This window comes from Triticum aestivum, chromosome 3B, assembly GCF_018294505.1.
Source record: "Triticum aestivum cultivar Chinese Spring chromosome 3B, IWGSC CS RefSeq v2.1, whole genome shotgun sequence".
NCBI classification, from domain to species: domain Eukaryota; kingdom Viridiplantae; phylum Streptophyta; class Magnoliopsida; order Poales; family Poaceae; genus Triticum; species Triticum aestivum.
Genome location: NC_057801.1, coordinates 457,770,020 through 457,789,744, shown reverse-complemented (window position 1 = coordinate 457,789,744; position 19,725 = coordinate 457,770,020). Strand labels below are relative to the sequence as shown.

Sequence of the window (19,725 nt, the reverse complement as noted above, 5' to 3'; positions counted from 1 at the left end):
GCTTTGTCACATATTTCATTTGCCATTTTATTGTGTGAGCATGTTGGTTGCATATTTTACTCATTCGAGGACATCCACTTGTCGTTTTGATTGTTTGGTTTCTTTCCTTTTGCCAAGTGGATGGACAAGAATGCCTAAGAAACTTCTCTAGCTATTTATGCTTTTCTTGTCTCAAACTCTATTCATGCTACATCACAAAGTTTGATCAAGTCAGATTCGAGCCACTCTGTGTGAGGAGCACTCGGAGTCCCCGATTCGTCATAGACTTAAACTTCCAAAACCTCTTTGTGCGTTTCGGTCTGACCGAGTCACCCTTTTCGGTCATACCGAGATCACTAAGTTGATCTAGGTTTTCAACCTCGGTGCAACCGATTAGAACTTTTCGGTCACACCGAGTTGCAGTAACTGCTTGCAGTTTTGCATCTCCGTGCCACCAAGTTGTTCCAATCGGTCACACCGACAGGGTCAGGCTATATATACTCATGGGTCAAATTTTGGAAAAATTTCCGAAACCCTTCGCCCGCGCACAACCTGCTCTGCCTCTTCGGGTCTCTGGATCGTCCTCCTCGCCGCCAGCGACCTCCCGCCGCTGGTCTCCGCCGCCGTCAACGGCATTCTGCCCCGCCGTTGCCGTCGTAGCAAGTTCACCACCGCATTAGCATATGAACTTGAAACTTTGTGCTATTCTTTAACTCTGATTCCTAGCACATTGCTTTGCCATGATTCTTGCCACATTTGAAATCATTCTATCCAACGAGAGCACTCCGTAGATTAGATTTGATTTGAAAATTTAGCGTTAGGTTTCCGCCGAATTCATCTCGGACCGACCGAGTTGTAGAAATCGGTCTCACCGATTTGGCTTAGGCCATTGCACATGTGATTTTCGATCTGACCGAGAATTGCAAATCGGTGTGACCGAGATTGATTCTTTGTGAAACCCTAGCAGTCTCGGTGCCACCGAACTATGACTCAGTATGACTGAGTTCACTAGTTTAGGTTCCAAAAGCTGCTTCGGTATCACCGAGTTTACAAATCGGTAGCTCCGAAATGCTTTCTGTGGAAAACTAAAACTAAGTTTTTGACTCAGTTGTTTTGCAAAAACCTCTCTGCTTTGTGATGCTCATCTACTCTACCTCATCTTTATCTATTCACAGGGTCTGCTGTCAGTAAGTTTGCAAAATGTCAGATAAAAGTGATAGCCAGAACAAGTCAGAGGAACAAGCTCATATGAGTGAGGGCACTAGCCCCTCAAGCAGTGATGATGAGGGTAGCAGGAGCACACCCAGCAATTTGCCAAAAGCAGCCACCAGGACAAGGAAGAAGAAAACCCAGATTCTGAAGATGAGGACTATATTGCTGTTGAGGATGAGGCCACTTCAAGGAAGAAAGTGCTGAAAAAGGAGTATGGCACAACTGCTGCAACAAAGCCAGACATGAACAAGAAGGCACCTGCCAGAAGAGTGCCTACATCCAAACCCAGGAACGTAGCCACAGGTGAAACTATGGAGTTCACTCTTGAACTCAAAGAAACTGGAGATGGCAAGAAAAGAAAGGAAAGGGTCAAGAAGACCATTGCCAGAGTTATTGGCAAGCCCTCTATGAGGAGAGATTCTGATGAAGAAGAAGAGGAAGAGGATGCTGCTCCAGCACCTAAAGCTCAAAAGCTCATGGGAGATGCTATCGAGTCAGGGGCTGCTCCATCAAAGCCCAAGTGTGCTCCCAAAGCTCCAGCTCAAAAGACTGCACCCAAGAGGAACATCAGAAGTATACCCATGATGATTCACTTGTTTTGAGGAAGTTGAAGCCCAAGATTCCTGACCATAATGATGCTCATCCAGTTGTTGAAGACATGCACATCAGAAAGGATGCTGGACTGAGATTGTGGAGACAGTCAGATCCATATGCTGTGAGGAGAAGGACAGCAGTTGACTACAGATTTCACATAAAGGAGCAACATGATTTTTATGAGACAATTTTGCTTGACAAGAAGCCCATTGTATGTGACATGAGATGGATCAACTGGGAGTACATCAAGAAGAAGGAAGCATACTATCCAGGAGTATATGACAACTTCAAATCATGTGGAGTTGATGACTTTGTTGCCCATAAACTCACCAAGTGGAATGATGAGCTCATCATGCAGTTTTACTCCACAGCTCACTTCTACCCAGATGGGAAGATCATATGGATGTCTGAAGGTACTAGGTACCAATCCACAGTTAAAGAATGGGCTGAGTTGATCAATGCTCCAAAAGAAACTGAAGATGATTTGGATGTATATGTTGAGAAGAAGAAAGACCACAACTCTATGGCACACATGTATAGAGAGATTCCAGATAAAGCTTTGGAAACACACAAGCTTGGACCTGTACACTTCTTGTTGTTTGGTCTGCCTACAATCAACTGGATCCTTAGGCACACATTGCTACCAAAGTCAGGAGATCACAAGATAATCAGAGGACATGCTATCAACTTGCTGCACTTGTTTAATATACCTCAAAAATTCAAAGTCATGAGTCTAATTGTGGAAACAATCAAGAGAACAGCAGTTGATCAGAAGAGAAGTTGTGGGTATGCTCCAGACATTCAGGAGCTCATCAACTCAAAGATGGGCACATGCACATATCTATTGGATAAGGAGCATCTACCCATATATCCTGAGTTTGAAGATAACACTTTTGAGATGAATGAGGAAGAACCATCATCTGTGCAAGCACATGAGAAGAGAGAGAAAGCAAGGGCAGAGAAAGCTACAAAGATGCCAACTGCTGAAGAGGTATCTCAAGTGTTCCTGAAGAGCAAGCAAGATCAGTGTGGCTACTTAATTGCCTCCACCTTTAGGATTAAGAAGGGCTTGGCCACCCTGACTCAAAACCAGAAGAGTTTGGAGAGAATCATTGAGCAGAAGTTTTATGCTCTTGATGTGAAGATCACTGAGATCCAAACTGCAGTTGAGCAACTTCAGGAGGATGTGGAGGAGAAGAAGGGCAAGTCTACTACAGATGCATTTGCTAGAGTGCCCAGAGGACAGAGATCTGCTGCAGTGCCTGTTCCAGACACCAGAGCTACATCATGTGCACCAGCTATAGCTTCAGTGCCACCAGCTCCAGCAGCCACACCACCAACTACAACTACATTAACTGATGCTTTCGTCCTTGGAGTCATCTCTACACCACCTCATGAAGACCAAGCCTGAGAGTCGTTTAACACTATGCATTTTTGGGAACTTTTTGGTAACTTGTTGCCAAAGGGGGAGAAAAATGTATAGATCATAGGCTTCGAGAGAGAGTGTTGCATTTGATCTCTCTTGTTTTTGGTGGTCGAACTTCTTTATTTGTGTGTTTGCTTGATACATTATGCCTTTTGTGAGATACTTGGATGATCATGTGCTTGATCATATGCTACCTTAATGCTTGTTGGATGATACTATCTTTTATATCCTTATATGATCATTCACTTTGCTTGGTGATGAGTGCATGTGTTCAATCATTATCATTTTGAGCGCTCCACCAAGATGTATGTGACATGGAAGAGTAACCCATGATCCTAACACATTGTGCATTTGCAGTCCAAAGCAAATTTTAAATAATGCACAAATTTAGGGGGAGCTCTTGCTTATCACATACTTCTCAAAGCAATGATGTTTTTCAATATTATTATCATTTGTTGAAGCTTTGATCTATATGTTGTCATCAATTACCAAAAAGGGGGAGATTCAAAGTGCAACTATCCCTGGGCGGTTTTGGTAATTCCTAACAACATATAGCTCATTGAGCTAATGCTATTTCAAGATAAATATTTCAGCAAAGCTCAATGATTGGCACGGCATGGATGATAAAAGTGGATCCCTCAAAATGCTAAGGACAAAAGGATTGGCTCAAGCTCAAAGCACAAGACTCCATATTTTCTATTTTAGTGATCCAAGATCACATTGAGTCTATAGGAAAAGCCAATACTATCAAGAGGGGATGAGCTGTTGCTTAATGAGTTTCTTGCTCAAAATGCTTAGTGATATGCTCCAAAGCCCTCAACTACTTTCTCACATCCACATATGTCCCAAACCAAAAGTCAAACTCGGCCCCACCGAAACTATCTATCCGGCGCCACCGAGTTCCCATGACATAGCCACTGCCACAAACCCTAGTCTTTTCGGTCTCAACGATAGGGATCTCGGTCTCACCAAGATGGGATTGTAATATCTTTGTTTCCCTTCATAACATTTTGGTCAAACCGAGATGAGTGATCGGTCCCATCGAGATTGCAATGCAAACTCTCTGTTTCCCTTTCGTAACGTTTCGGTCCAACCGAGATGAGTGAATCGGTCCCACCGAGTTTGCCTGACCAACTCTCTGTGTGGGTATTACCAAAATCTGTCTCATTGAGTTTGAGTAATCAGTCTCACCAAGATTACGTTATGCCCTAACCCTAACCATATCGGTCCCACTAAGATGACATGTCGGTCCCACCGAAAATCCTAACAGTCATGTTATTTACTAAATCGGTCCGACCGAGTTTCACGATTCGGTCCCACCGAGTTTGGTAAGTTATGTGTAACAGTTAGATTTTGTGTGGAGGCTATATATACCCCTCCACTCACTCTTCATTCGTGGAGAGAGACATCAGAACATGCCTACACTTCCAACATAGATTTTCTGAGAGAGAACCACCTACACTTGTGTTGAGATCAAGATATACCATTCCTACCACATAAATCTTGATCTCTAGCCTTCCCCAAGTTGCTTTCCACTCAAATTTTCTTTCCACCAAATCCAAATCCTGTGAGAGAGAGTTGAGTGTTGGGGAGACTATCATTTGAGGCACAAGAGCAAGGAGTTCATCATCAACACACCATTTGTTACTTCTTGGAGGGTGGTGTCACCTAGATTGGCTAGGTGTCACTTGGGAGCCTCCGTCAAGATTGTGGAGTTGAACCAAGGAGTTTATAAGGGAAAGGAGATCGCCTACTTCATGAAGATCTACCCTAGTGAGGCAAGTCCTTCGTGGGCGACGGCCATGGTGGGATAGACAAGGTTGCTTCTTCATGGACCCTTCGTGGGTGGAGCCCTCCGTGGACTCGCGCAGTCGTTACCCTTTGTGGGTTGAAGTCTCCATCAATGTGGATGTATAGTAGCACCACCTATCAGAACCACGACAAAAACATATGTGTCTTCAATTGCGTTTGCCTCCTCAAACTCCTCCCCTTTACCTTCATATGCAATTGTTTTACATTCCGCTGCTATACTCTTAGAATTGCATGTGTAGGTTGATTGCTTGACTTGTGCTAAGTTGCTAAAATCTGCCAAGAACTAAAATTGGGAAAAGGCTAGATTTTTATTTGGTCAAGTAGTCTAATCACCCCCCCTCTAGACATACTTTCGATCCTACACTATGCATCACCTAGATAGATCTTGTGTGATCGTAGGAACTTTTTTTAAAATTACTGCGTTCCCCAACAATGTTGTGGCGTGACATCCTTAAGGCTAAATACTTCCTGTCTAGTAACCCCATGTTCGCTCCTGCTGCTGGTGGCTCTCAGTTCTGGCGGGATCTTGTTAAGGTGAGGGATATCTTTCACGCTCATGTTAAATTCGTGGTTGGTAACGGCGAATCTATAAGGTTCTGGACCGTCTGGTGGTGTGGCGACTCTCCTCTCTGCCTATCGTTTCCTACTATTTTCTCGTATGTTTCTGCGCCAGAGGTTTCTATCTTTGACCTTGCTCGCTCTAGATGGGACCTGCAACTTCATCACGCTCTCTCTCCTGAAGAGTTGAATTAGTGGCAGCATCTTGCTGCTCTCTTTCCCCTGGCCCCATTCCTCCTCGGGCCGCTTTACTATTAAGTCTTTGTATTCTAGACTGGTCAATGGCTCTCAATGCTCTCGATTCAAGGATATTTGGCGGGCCAAGATTCCTCTTAAGATTAAAATATTTTTGTGGCAAGCTATGCGTGGGAAACTCCCAGCTGCAGACTAAATTCGTAAACATAATAGGCCCGGGTATGATTTCTGTAAGCTTTGTGGGGCTCGGGAAGACACCGACCATGTGATCTTCAATTGCCATCTGGCCAAAAAAAAATTAGAGTGGGATTCGATCCTGGCTGGGTGTCAACTGGGCTCCTACTTCTTTTGCTGACCTTCGATCCTACTACATTTCCCTGTCTAGCCAGAGTAGATGCTTGTTCTGGGTGGGCTTCGCGGCCATGGCTTGGGTGCTATGGACTACTAGGATTAAATTTACTATTGACAATGTGTTCCCTTCCAAACCCGTTGACTGCCTTTTCAAATTAACTTCCTTTCTTTAGCAGGGGAAATTATTGACTAAGGAGTAGGATTGCGGAGGTCTGGAAGACATGATCGCCAGGGTGCACTCTACGACATCTTCTCTCCTCCGAAACAGTCAAGTCGATGCTAGCTGAAATGCTCATCTATTTTTAGGTAGCCGCTATTCTTTGGTGTAGGTAGGTGGCCTGCGCGCCAGTCTTTTTGCTGTGATGCCTTGTAAGGATGTGGAACTTCTATTTTTGTGGTGGGTGTTGGTACTGTATGAACCTTTCTCTGCCTCATGGATTTATTTATGAAGTCAGGCGTCATCCTTTCCTCTCAAAAATAACTTGGAGGTGCCCATTTTGAGAACTAGATAAGGTGTTGGTTCCTAAGAACGGTATCTTGCCTATCCATTAGGAACGTTCTTTTAGGGTATTAGCAAATGTTGTTGGTTTGAATAGAGAACTTTCTGATCATGTACCATTACATCTGAGTATTGGGGTTCCACCTCCTCAGTGGTGTTTTTTAGATTTAGAACTTGTTTGTTAGAGAAAGAAGGGTTCCAAGAAATGGTGTAGAGGAGCTGGCATGCATCAACTCTTTGTATTTATGACTTGGACAAACAGAAGACAAGGCTAGAAGGTCGAGGATGCATCTCAATGTTGGCACATAAAAGTTGACGAGGTTTATTGAAATCTTAAAGTGGAGATTTTAAGTAAACTTGATGAGCTAAACAAAAAGAGTGAGGCTAGTGTTCCACCCCCTTGACAAAGGGAGCTTAGATTGATTTTAGATACCAATTTGAAAAAACTCATAAAAATGAGGAAATGAAATAGAGGCATAGGGTGAAGGAAGGAAATTTATTAGAAGGAATGGAAATACCAAATACTTTCATTTGAAAGCAAGTGGTGGAAAAATGTATTGCAGCGCTACATACAGATAGAGTTGAGATTGTAGAAGATGTTGAGCTTGTGAAGCAAATTACAGAGTTCTATAAGGATTTGTCTGATGCTCCTAAGTAACCTCCATTGAGTTGCATGGTTTTCCATGCAATCAGTTGTCTAAAGAGGGTAGAAAATTTCTGACTAATGAAGTTGGACTCGAGGACATCAAGGAGGTTGCATTGGTCTAAAGCACAATAAAGCTAGATGTTCTGATGGATTGCATGCAAAGTTTTCAGAGGTTTTTGGGATGATATAAAATATGACTTGGAAAAGCTCTCGTAAGGGAGGGTCGAAAATTGATAGATTGAATCATGGTACTATTGCACTGATTCCGAAGGCGCCTCATGCTGAGGTTATTCAGAAGTTCAGACCCATATGTCTGCTAAATGTCAGTTATAAAATATTGGCTAAGATTTTAGCAGTTATATTGGGATTAATAATTGATGGATTGATTTCTGCAAGACACAACCTTACTAAAGACAGGTATATCATGGAAGGTGTGGTGCTAATAGATGAAACTATCCATGTGATCCAGTTAACAAAAAGGTAGGGGTGTTCCTTAAGATTGATTTTTTTAGAAAGCATATGACAAGGTGAAATGGCATATTTATATTAGGTGATGTTGGCCAAGGGTTTTCCCGAAAAGTGGTGTGACCGGATTATGAAAATTAGCATATGATAGAGAGTAGCTATCAAGGTGAATGATCTTATTGGTCCTCATTTCCAAAATTCGATGGGGGTCAAACAATGAGAAATTCTTTCTCCTTCGCTGTTTAATATTGTTGCTGATGGGTTGACCTTGCTGGTGAAGAATGATCAAAATCAAGGTTTGTTTTCTGATTTGGTTCCTAATTTGGTGGATGGTGGCTGGCATTATTACAACATTCTAATGACACCATATTCCTATTTGCAGGATGATTTCGATAATGCAGGGAACTAAAGTTTATTCTTTGCATATTTGAGCAGGTTTCTGGGCTAAAGATTATTTTACAGGAGAGTGGGATATATTGTCTAGGTGAAGTTGTTATTGGAGAGAAGGATTACAGAGAAACTTTCTCTTGTAATATTGGGACTTTGCCTTTAAAATATTTAGGGATGCATGTGGATGCTAAGGGATTCAACAATTCTCAAGGGATCACAGTGGAGAAGAAGATATGAGAAAAATAGTTGGCTGGAAAGAGAATTTGCTATCTAACAGAGACAGAGTCACTTTATTGAATTCTTCCCTAAGTGAAATCCCCTCGTTTATGTTATCTTTCCTGGAAGCTCCAAAAGGGGTCTTGAGGAATTTGAATTCTAGCATAACACGGATGGTTTGGCAAGAATCCAATAATAAAAAGAAGTATCATTTGGTAAATTGGCCTATTGTGTGCGTGCCAAAAAGTTGTTGTAATCTAGGAGTTTTGGATCCTAAGGTTTATTAATCAACACATGCTTAGAAAATGGCTTTGGAAACTTGAAAACACTAAATGCATGTGGCAGTTCATTGAGAAACAGTAAAACACAGCGAGCTATGCCTCTTCACAACGAGTAGGCACTCCCATCCATTTGATTCGGACATGCACGACTTGGATCACCTCTATCGTCCACCAGTCGTTCATGCCCCATTTTTACTGCGGACGGTCGCCAGTCCGCTCGGGCCAACATCACAGGGCTATTGCTCCAGTAGTTGACCTGAGTGCCTCAAGTGGCACTAGATTTATTAGCCCACATGTTCCAGCGTGCAATGTTTGGTCCATGAGTCCATCCACCAAAAGTGCAACAACGAAGGAAATCCATGATAGCTACTATTTTTTTACAATCCAGGTGGCTACTCCGAAAACCGATCTGGGTGATGAATTTAAATGCCCGCATGTTGCAAAATCCTTCTTTCATGTAATTTACCTATAGTTTAATGCATCAACGAGCTTTTGTTGATCTACTTTACAACTTAGAAATATTTAAAGTTGGTAATAAAGATACTCTAAAGTTTTTTTCATATTTGTATAAGTACTTTTGGATAATTGTTTTCAATTTTTTATCATTATTTTTTGGAACGGCCGGGTGCGGCAAGATGCGCTTTTATGTTCTAGTTATCAAGGAAATATGTAAAAACTCTCTCAGGGTGGAGGGATGGTGTTGGTGGCTCTCACTTTTTGTAAAGTCTCGTGAATGTTTCCTTTTGCAAAGATAAGTCTCGTGAATGTTAACCATACATTTCAGGCTTTTGCCAAAAGAGAATTCAGAGATGGGGTGAAAACATTATTCTACGATGATGTGGGACTAAGAGATAAATCTCTAGCTAGTCAATTTCCTAGATTATATAACCCTACCTTCACCAGAATAGTGTTGTGCAGTTTATTAAAAACAAAGGGATTGATGGAGTGGAGTTTAGAAGAACCCTACATAATGAAAGTTCAGATCCATGCGAAGGTTCGAAACATCTGGTAGATATGGCGGAGTTGAAAGGTTGCATGGACAGTGTGATTTTGACTCTAAAGAAAAATGATATTTGTGGTGAAGGACATGTACTTACACTTGAAAGCTTCTACACTGGTTTGATAATGGTCCATATGGAAGCTGAAACTTCCACATAAAACAACAAATTTGCTATGATTGATGCTTAGAAATAGCATCTTAATCATCCTTATTTTAATGTAGTGTTGCTACACTGGTTTGGTATGTGGTGATGTGTGCTTTTGCATTGCAAAGGTATCTAGAGAATCAGTGATCTGGTTGACAGATGGATTAAAATATTCCATAGAAATCAAAGAATACTAGTTCGGGAGGGGGGAGGGGCATTTGCTGGACTATTTGAAAACTACAAATAGTGCATGCTTTGATAGGAGATTTCAGGTAATATACAACTTGTGAGTATTTTGCAGAAAAATTGAGATAAGGAAGTACTGAACAAGGTGTGGAGACGACAAAAGAAGTGCTCGAGGAGATTTATGATAGAAACCATGAATAGAATTCTTTGGTTAGGAGAATTATGATGGATTAAAAATTGCTACATCTTCTAGTGGATGTTCTCTCGCTGCGGGGATATCCTGGTTCTTGCTAGATGGTGTGGTTTCAGTAATTGCATGTGTATTGTTAAACTATTGGATTTTCTGACCCATTTGTTTGTGGGGACCCTATCATTTGTATTTTGTAACACGATACAATTGCAGATGTTCACGTACACGCAGATACAATCACCCATATGAACACACATACACACCCTAACCCTATGAGCACCTTCAAGGTACTGCGCTGACACAATCTCCTGAGATTGACAAATTCAACATAGACACATCGTAGTTGACGGGAACGTCTGCTCTCACTGAACGAACATCACCGAATATCCTGGAACAAATCCAGGAAATAGCGAGCATCAGTGCCAATTTTAGGACTCAAACTCTGGTGGGCTGATTTCACCACAAAGAAGCTAACCATGTACACTATGCTCAGTTCGCACCTTGTCATTTTCTTGGTTGCGTTGGCCAAAATAATGTTGCCATGTTGATAATCCTTGCTTGTTGATCTTATGGTGTTCAAGTCTAGAGTTGTGTTCTGCGTAGCTAGTTTACTATTAGGTTGTTGCTTCCGGTTCCTTTTCATTTATGTTTAGTTGTTGCGTTCTAAAAACTTATATGGTGATTTCTATAGTGGAAATCGACGACAAGGCGTGTCATTAAAATATTAAGTAAAAAGACTAACATTAATGAGGACTATTTTCCTTGACCAAAATATCACCTGAAAGGGGGAAGCGCATGAAAAACGAGAGAGCAAATTGATAGCCTTTGCTCGTTGATCTTATGGTGTTCAGGTCTAGATTTGTTTTCTGTGTGGCAAGTTTACTATTATGTTGTTGCTTCTGATTCCTTTTCAGTCATGTTTTAGTTGTTGCTTTGTAAAATTACATAATGTTTCTTCAATGGAAGGAAATCAATAAAATGACTTGTTAAAATTAAAAAGCGACGAATGAGGACTATTTTCCTTAAGTAAAATATCACACAAAAGGGAAATTGCATGTAAAACATAAAACATTGTGTGGCCAGCTTACTAGTACTAAGTTGTTGCTTTTGGTTCCTTTGCATTATGCTTTGTTTATTAATTTGTAAAAATTATATGGAAATTTCTTTAATGGATGGAAATCAATGAAAAGGTTTTGTTACATTAAAAAACCGAAGATTAATGAGGACTAGTTTTCTTGACCGAAATATCACATGAAAGGGAATGCACATGAGAAATGGGAAACGGAAAAAGAAAATCTCATGGAAAACAGGAAACGTTGCGTGACTAGTTTACTACTCTCTCTCTCCCAAAATAAGTGTCGCAGATTTAATACAAAGTTTTTTACTTGATTTAGTACAAAATTAATGGAGGTAATAGTATTAAGTTGTTCCTTATTGTTCATTTTCATTTATATTTTGGTTGTTGATTTTTATGGAAATCAACTTTGTTAAATTAAAAAAACAATGACTAGTGAACACTATTTTTCTTGACCGTAATATCACATGTAAGGGAAAACGCATGGAATTACATGTAAGGGAAAGCGCATGAAAAACAGGAACCATTGCGTGGCCACTTTAGGGCGTGTACAATGGTTTTATCTTAAGAATGTCACGTAGGATAAATGGTGAGGTAGAGGAAAGAGAAATCATAAGATAAGGCTTGTCTTCTCTTATTTAAGAGAAGACAAGAGATGATCTCTTAGCACAATTTGTTTCATCATGTTTTTAGGAATAATTAATTATTGAAGATAAGACTATGAGATGACCCATTGTAGACATGTTTTCTTGTCATCTCTAATTTACATGCAAAACTTAAGATAAGACTATCTTATCAACCATTGTACATGGTACTCCCTCATTCCCATATTATTAGGCGTACTAGCTTTCGCATGCAATCCCGATTTGTTAGGCGCTGGGGGCAATCTTCATTTGGTACTAAATTATTCAACCAAGACTTGGTCAAAGAAAATCGTGGCTACCTCCCTCCTTTTATTTTTTGAGTTGTGGATGCCTCCCTCTGCAATCTATACGATGGCTGAAGCAAAGATTGGGTGTGCGCTAATCTCCGTGCTAAATCTAACACGCCAAATAATATGGGAAGAAGGAACTATTAAGTTGTTGCTTCTGATTCCTTCTCATTTATGTTTTGGTTGATGCTTTGTAAAAATTATATTGCAATTTCTTTAATGGAAATTGATGAAGAGGCCCGTCAGTAAATAGGGAAGTAGATGATGAATGAGGATTATTTTTCTTGACCCAAATATCACATGAAAGAGGAGGAGAAAGGGCATGGAAAACAAGAAACTGAAAAAAAAATGATAGCCTTTGCTCGTTGATCTTATGATGTTCAAGTCTAGAGTTGTGTTCCACATGGTAAGTTTACTCCATCCATCCTAAAATAAGTGTCTCAATTTTATTTCATTTATGTTTTAGTTGTTGCTTTGTAAAAATTATATAATGCTTCTTTAATTGAAAGAAATAAATGAAACGCTTTTTAATTTAAAAAAGCAAAGAATGAGGACAATTATTCTTAACTGAAATATCACACAAAAGGGTAATCACGTAGAAAACATGAAATGCCGTGTGGCCAGTATACTAGCATTAAGTATTAACTTGTTGCTTCCGATTCCTTTTCATTTACTAGTAAGTTTGCACGTGCACGCACGTCTCAATTAATGCAAATATATACACTAAATAAGCCACTTTTTCTATATATTGAAGTTATATGTACACTAATATTGTCTCCAGATTTTTTTAAATATCTTCTCTTCTTCATTTGTTTAAAAAAATAGCACGAAAAATATTCTAATCCATTACAAAGATAAATCTCACATAATGAAATGGGTTTACATGGCGTATAAGAAGAGTTTTGAATTGACAGTCGTCATCAACCAGAAGCACGACAATTGTGTGGTACACAAATAGCAAACAGTAGGAATGAAATCATATATGCTTCTTACTGATGTAGTATGATGAATTACGTTCAAATTTACAAAAATAAGTCAGCATCATCCGGCAAGATCATTCATGCATGTTAAGACCTTGAAATTCATATAAAAACATGTTTACAAATCTCCTTATTCGATTATCGTAATTGAGTTTTCTAAGATAACTCCCATGTCTATATCTTATAATAGAGAACAAAGAGTAACATCAGTCATATTATTTTGTACAAAAATCCAAGATAATGTTTTAGCATTAAAGGAAAATCTAATTATTGCTCTCATCCTGAGAATAAATACTCTCCACCTCTTATGAGGTTACATTACTAAGTGGCAGCAGCATACTGAATGACAATCTATCAGGCCTCATAAGAAAGAATTTTACAAACTTACTCATGATTCATGACATGACTGGAACTTCTAATAATCCAAAACCAAACCAGACAATCATTTATTTTTCTGCAGATAACAAGGCTGAACATTTATTGTGACATCTCCAATATGCCCGGAAACAACCTGTAGATCTCTGCATCTGTTGTATCCATCCTTCTTCAAGGACTTCCGATGAACAAATAATGTATCAAAGAAGGTTGTTGCCTGATTAGGAATATGTTCCTTGTGCTCTCCATGTTCTTAGCCTTCTTGGAATATTGCCGTTGTTTCAGTAGCCCACTTAGAACCATCTTCTACAAGGAGGAGAAAATGCCATTAAATTAGAGAAAATCAGAAATTTTGTAATGCATCAACTTCGTTGCGATATAAACACCAATATTTAGGCACAGCCGAAAACAAACACACACCCAATGTTGAGGAAACATACCATGCCTAACTTGAGAAATCACAATAACTGAACCATCCAACAAAATCATGTAAGATAGGATGGCATGAGCAGTGCCAACGTAATCGCTATTATCTTTCTCTAAACAATTAAGGAAAGCTAACAGGTTTATATACTCAGGGACATTATCCTGCAAAATAGTAAGATTTAGCATGGCATTCAGTGCTACAGAAGTAACAGTACAGAGCAGAGTTGTTGATAGGTATCTTCATGGGGGGACTCATAAGCAACACTTTAAATAGTGCTTGAGCCGTTCCAAATGTTTTAGAGCTGACTATTGATAATAATCAACTATAACTGCTACCAAAACAATGTGTGATATATGCCCAATGTCCCATGTAATGGCAGAGAGATCGGAATCAAATAGAAAAACATATGTTAAGAGTTCAGCTAAGGCCTAGAGCATCAAGAGAAAATAATTGAAAAGGAATAAGAATGTACTCCCCGTAAAGAAATATGGTGGCGTTTAGATTACTAAAGTAGTGATCTAAACGCTCTTATATTTCATTACAGAGGGAATACTTAAAAAAGAAATCACCAGTTGACGGTATAGCCGACAGACCCGAAATTGCAATTTGATCAAAATCTCATGAAATATGAGGGTTAATATTGCACAATGTATAGCTGGTGGGTACAGTTCCAGGTCAGGACAGAAGTGGATTGGGCATATGCCTCATCCTGATGTCAAGTGTGAAATGTTGTGCATCTAAGAGGTAATAAAATCATCACTTCCTTAGCCATAAACCGAATAAATCACAGAACATATTGGAATCATCACCATGAACCAGCACAAGATTGATAAGTGGCCATATCAAGATCACACCTTTAACACAAGAATCAATCATGACCAATAGCGACTTGTTGCAGCAACCCAGTAGTCAGAACGATATAGAAGACATGGTGGTTTCTTGTAGCTCCGGTAATGGCTACGAAAGCTCTAAATTGACCCGAGCTACATATGGACAGGAGAAACCTGCATAGCCAAACCTGCCTATGGAATCTCTGCAAAACAGAGTACACAGTGGAGCCATGCAGCCTGAAGTCATCATAGGGAAGATTATATGAAACAATTTGATCCAATTAAATTAAGAATCTTCTGCTTATGAATGTTCAGCCCCATCCATGCATACAAGAAAGACTACATGAGAGGCAGAGCTAACAACGTTTCTAACTGAAATAAGCTCCATTATCATAATATCATTCGATAAGCACTACGATGATCAGTAACAAAGATGAATCACCAAATGAATCAGCAATTTTCTAGAGCTAGCAGAGAGCTTACAGCTCAAGCATACGCAAAACCGCGCACGGAAGATGCCCGCATCCATATCTCGACAGTGGGGTCGATCCGTCCCTCCGAAAAGATAACTGCTATTTGATCTCGTCTTTCGTCGACAGCAAGTCGATCCCATCCATCCTCATAGGTGCCCGGCCCTTGATCCTCATCCCACATCACGGCGCCACCATCCTCATACGTCCTTACCGGGGCTGGTAGATCCTGTCAGTTCACAAGCACGCAACAAGCCCGATTAGGTGAGATTCGACCAGCAGCTTGGCAACAAAGGAATAAATATATCAAGGAGAAGGGTGAGTGGTCAAGAGTAGGGGGGTGATTAGTGGAGGAAGCACGCACATGGATCCACCTCTACAGTCCTTGGTCAAGGCTGATGTCGTCCTTCATCGAGCAGAGGCGAATCGAAGACAAATATGGGGCCAAGGGGAGGGCCAGCAGGGAAGACCGGTGAATCAAGAGCACGCCTGGGCAGGTCCTGTTGTGGTAGCCTGGTGGGGCGTCGCGGGAAGGGCGGTGGCGCGGGCAAACGGTGGCGGTGGCGGCGGCGCAGGCAAACGATGGCGGCGGCGGCGTGAGACTTTTTTCTGCCCTAAGTTTTTCTTTGCGGGACATTTGGCGCTGAGGGTTGCGGACGTAGGACGTGGATATTTCTTCACCCGGTGGAGCACGGTCAGCCTGCGGTAATTGCTAAGTGCACACCGTCTCAGGATTGGATTAATCCTGACAGTTAAGATTTACTTAAGAGGGATGATCTGATGGTACTAATCTAGTTGTGTACGTTTCCTGAGGTGTATTTAAGAAAGAAAAAGTTTGATTGTTTATTAGTAGTAGAGAAGATGAAAATAAATAAATGAAAATGCTTTGTTAAATTAAAAATACCAAGATTAGTGAGGACTATTTTTATTGTCGGACATATATGACATAACAGGGAATACGCATGGAAAACAGGAAACGGAAAAAAATGATTTGCGCATCAAGGGAATCGAACCCTGGTCAGTACCGTGGGAGGGTACTATGATACCACTACACCAGATGCGCTACTTGATCATTTCGCAGAATTACTTTAATATAGCATTATACTAATATACCAAGGGCGCGAGTGGCATAACACGCTTTGTAAACTTGTATAAATTTCCCTTGCCTATTTGGGTGGAAATGATAGAGCATTCGCTTTTCACATCAGTAGCACATACTACCCGATAATTTTTGCTCTCCTGTTCAGGCTTCAGACATGCTAGTAGAAATTGACTGAATAACCATCTTCAGTGATAGTACCATGCATGCCAAGATCACACGATCTTGTGGAACAGTGAAACGAGTAGCATACAGAGTGACACAGCTAAACAAAAACAAAAAGAACACAGGGAAATGCAACACGTGTGCTAGCGAAAGAAACCACACAGAATGACAGAATCGCACATTTGGATTCTGTATCCGGAATTCAGGAGTACAATCCATTGATCGCACGTACCACACCATCGATCCATAATTGGAGCCGAGGGAACCCTACTTAAGAGCTCAGAACTTGTCGACCTTGTCAGCCCTGACGACGGGGTTGGCCTGGGAGATGGCGTCGCGGCCGGCGCCCCTGTAGTCGTAGCAGCAGTCGTGTCGGTCCGAGTAGCGGTGCTCACCGCAGAACACGCCGCCGCATCGGCACTCGAATCCCATCAGGCCCACCTTCCTCCCGCACGACGCGCACCTGCCCTTTGCCTTTGCCCTCCGCGCCCCCTCCTCCTCTGCCTCCTTGGACGTCGCCGCCGCCGCTTGGGGTTCCGCGGACGCCTGCAGCTGGGCCTGGGCCTCGGCGCCGCGGAGGCTGTCGCGGAAGCACTTGGAGCAGAGGCCGTCGGTGTCCGGGGAGCCGAAGAAGCCGCAGCCGCTGGCGCAGGGGAGCGGAAGCTGACCGGGGTCGTCCGGATTCTTGCTCCCCTGCTCCATCGTTTGCACGACAAAGCACACACGCGGTCGGCTTGGTGGTAGGGGATTGGAGGCGAGGAGATGTGGGAGGAGGGAGTGCGCCGACGCAACTTGGTGCAAGAGGTTTCCGGAAGGTGGTGGATCAGACCGATGACCGATCGGTATCTATCAGTGTTGACGGACGGTGCCGTACTGTTGTTTCTTTCGGCGGGGATGGAGCACTGCACAGGAGCTCGTGTTTTACGCGGGCATGCAACCGCGGCGGTGAGCGGTTCCGCGCGCTGCAGGTGAAACTTTGTCCTTTGGCCATCCCTAGCAAACCTTTGTATAACGCACGAAACTGTAAAACAACAGCCGGTTTACAGTTTTCGGTGAAAAAGCGACCCGAATATAATTCTTAAACGGCTTCGACCCGTAATTTTTTTAAGAGGCGTGGAAAACATCCCGTCGAAAGTGTGAATATAAAGATTTCGGAGCCAAGCCGAAGGAGCCCTGTATACACGAACGACCGTTTTCTTCTGCCGTGACTTGTGAAATATCATCTGTTCGGGTCTCATCAAGGGTGAAGTTCCCCTCAGCCGGCGTGCCGAACAACGATTTATAGTATTTGGTGATATACTTTTTGAGCTCCTCCTGACCTTCGATCAGCCCCTCATCTTGTTGGAGACTGTAAATACATTTTTTCCTATGTCGCCCATTAGCGATCAATTGGAAGTATCTTGTATTACTATCACCCATCAATATGAGATCAGCTTTAGATCTCTGGTAGTATTTGATCTCCTCTTCTCGCAAAAGACGGGCGACCTTCTCATTAGATTGATTTTTTAATTCAATCTCTTGTTGAGATAAGGTGCGTGTCTCTGCAATCTTGTCGAGGTCGTCAATAATGGTAGAGAGCCGTTGTTTTTCTTTTTTATATATCCCGTTGGTGTGTTTTGCCCATCCAGCGAGGTGTTGCCTCATGGCCCTTATTTTAAAGTTCCATCTCTGAATAGGTGTGCGACCAACGGCGGGCTTCTCCCAAACATTCTTGATTATGTCTACAAATCCATCCAGATGCAGCCATCCCAATTCAAATTTGAAAGGGCGACGGGCTGCTGGGTTCATAGAGTTAGAATCCAGAATGATGGGTGCATGATCTGATAATGCCTCGATACGCTCTAGGGCTCGCACGGTTACCATAGGAAATTTTAGTTCCCATTCGGTGTCCATGAGTACCCTATCGAGCTTCTCATAAGAGGAGGTGAGAGCGGCGGTGTTCCAAATGGAACATAACAAAGCTCCAGGCCCAGATGGTTTCCCCGCAGAATTCTATCAGAATTTTTGGGATATCATCAAGACTGGCCTTTTGGAGTTGTTTAATTGTCTTCATGCCGACTGACTAGATCTATTCAGACTTAACTTTGGTGAGATTGTCTTGTTGCCAAAGATTAAGGAGGCCGAACGGATCCAGCAGTTCAGACCCATATGCCTCCTTAATGTTAGCTTCAAGATCTTTACCAAAGTGGCTACGAATAGGTTAAACTTGGTAGTTGACCATGTTGTCCGGCCATCTCAAACAACGTTCATGCAAGGAAGGAATATACTAGATGGCGTAGTAATTTTGCATGAGACCGATCATGAGATGCACTGGAAAAACATGAGTGGAGTAGTATTTAAAATCGACTTTGAGAAGGCCTATGACAAGGTCAAATGGTCTTTCCTCCAACAGGCCCTAAGAATGAAAGGTTTCTCTGGTAAATGGCGCCGACGGATCCAAAATTTTGTAACTGGAGGTAGTGTGGCCATCAAAGTCAATGATGATTTAGGTCATTACTTCCAGACAAAAAAAAGGACTACAGCAGGGTGACCCCATGTTCCCAATGTTATTTAACATTGTTGTTGACATGTTGGCTATCCTGATTGAGCGCGCCAAGCAGGACGGCCAGATTGCAGGAGTAGTGCCACACCTTGTGGATGGTGGTCTCTCTATTTTGCAATATGCCGATGACACAATTCTTTTTATGGAACATGACCTAGACAAGGCTCGAAACCTGAAACTATTGCTTTCAGCATTTGAGCAAATGTCGGGGCTCAAAATTAACTTCCATAAAAGTGAACCTTTCTGCTTTGGAGAAGCCGTTGAGGCGGCTGCAGATTACGCTGACCTGTTTGGTCATGCACATGGTCAATTCTCAATTAAATATCTGGGAATACCAGTTCACTATCGGCGTCTCACCATTGCGGAGTGGAAGCATGTTGAGGAGCGTCTAGAGAAAAGACTGAGCAATTGGAAAGGCAAGTTGCTCTCAGTTGGAGGACGATTGGTTTCAATTAACTCTGTCCTCACAAATATGGTTTTCTATATGCTTTCTTTCTTCCAACTCCCAAAAGGGGTCCTCCAAAGACTGGACTATTTTAGATCTAGATTCCTTTGGCAGGGAGACGGTGAAAAGAAAAAATATAGGCTGGCCAAATGGAGCGTGGTTTGCAGGCCGAAAGACCAAGGTGGCCTTGGAATTCATGACCTACAGGTCAAGAATGAGGTCCTACTTAGTAAATGGTTGT

At 41.8% G+C, this 19,725-nt stretch overlaps 1 protein-coding gene, 1 long non-coding RNA gene and 1 other non-coding gene across 3 annotated transcripts; all 3 read right to left on the bottom strand.

Moving 5' to 3' along the window:
• Window positions 1-13,337: 13,337 nt before the first annotated feature.
• LOC123070336 (uncharacterized) lies at window positions 13,338-15,908 on the bottom strand. The gene is made up of 3 exons (XR_006433616.1): window positions 15,598-15,908; window positions 14,788-15,462; window positions 13,338-13,812 (listed from the first exon to the last, which is right to left on the bottom strand). It is a non-coding gene; the product is annotated as an uncharacterized lncRNA (long non-coding RNA).
• Window positions 15,909-16,225: 317 nt separating this feature from the next.
• Window positions 16,226-16,296, bottom strand: TRNAG-CCC (transfer RNA glycine (anticodon CCC)). The gene has a single exon. It is a non-coding gene; the product is annotated as a tRNA-Gly (tRNA).
• Window positions 16,297-16,502: 206 nt separating this feature from the next.
• LOC123065521 (zinc finger A20 and AN1 domain-containing stress-associated protein 2) lies at window positions 16,503-17,334 on the bottom strand. Its single transcript, XM_044488780.1, has one exon. The coding sequence runs from the start codon at window positions 17,197-17,199 to the stop codon at window positions 16,777-16,779; it is 423 nt and encodes a 140-aa protein (XP_044344715.1). The 5' UTR covers window positions 17,200-17,334; the 3' UTR covers window positions 16,503-16,776.
• Between the last annotated feature and the right edge of the window lie 2,391 nt (window positions 17,335-19,725).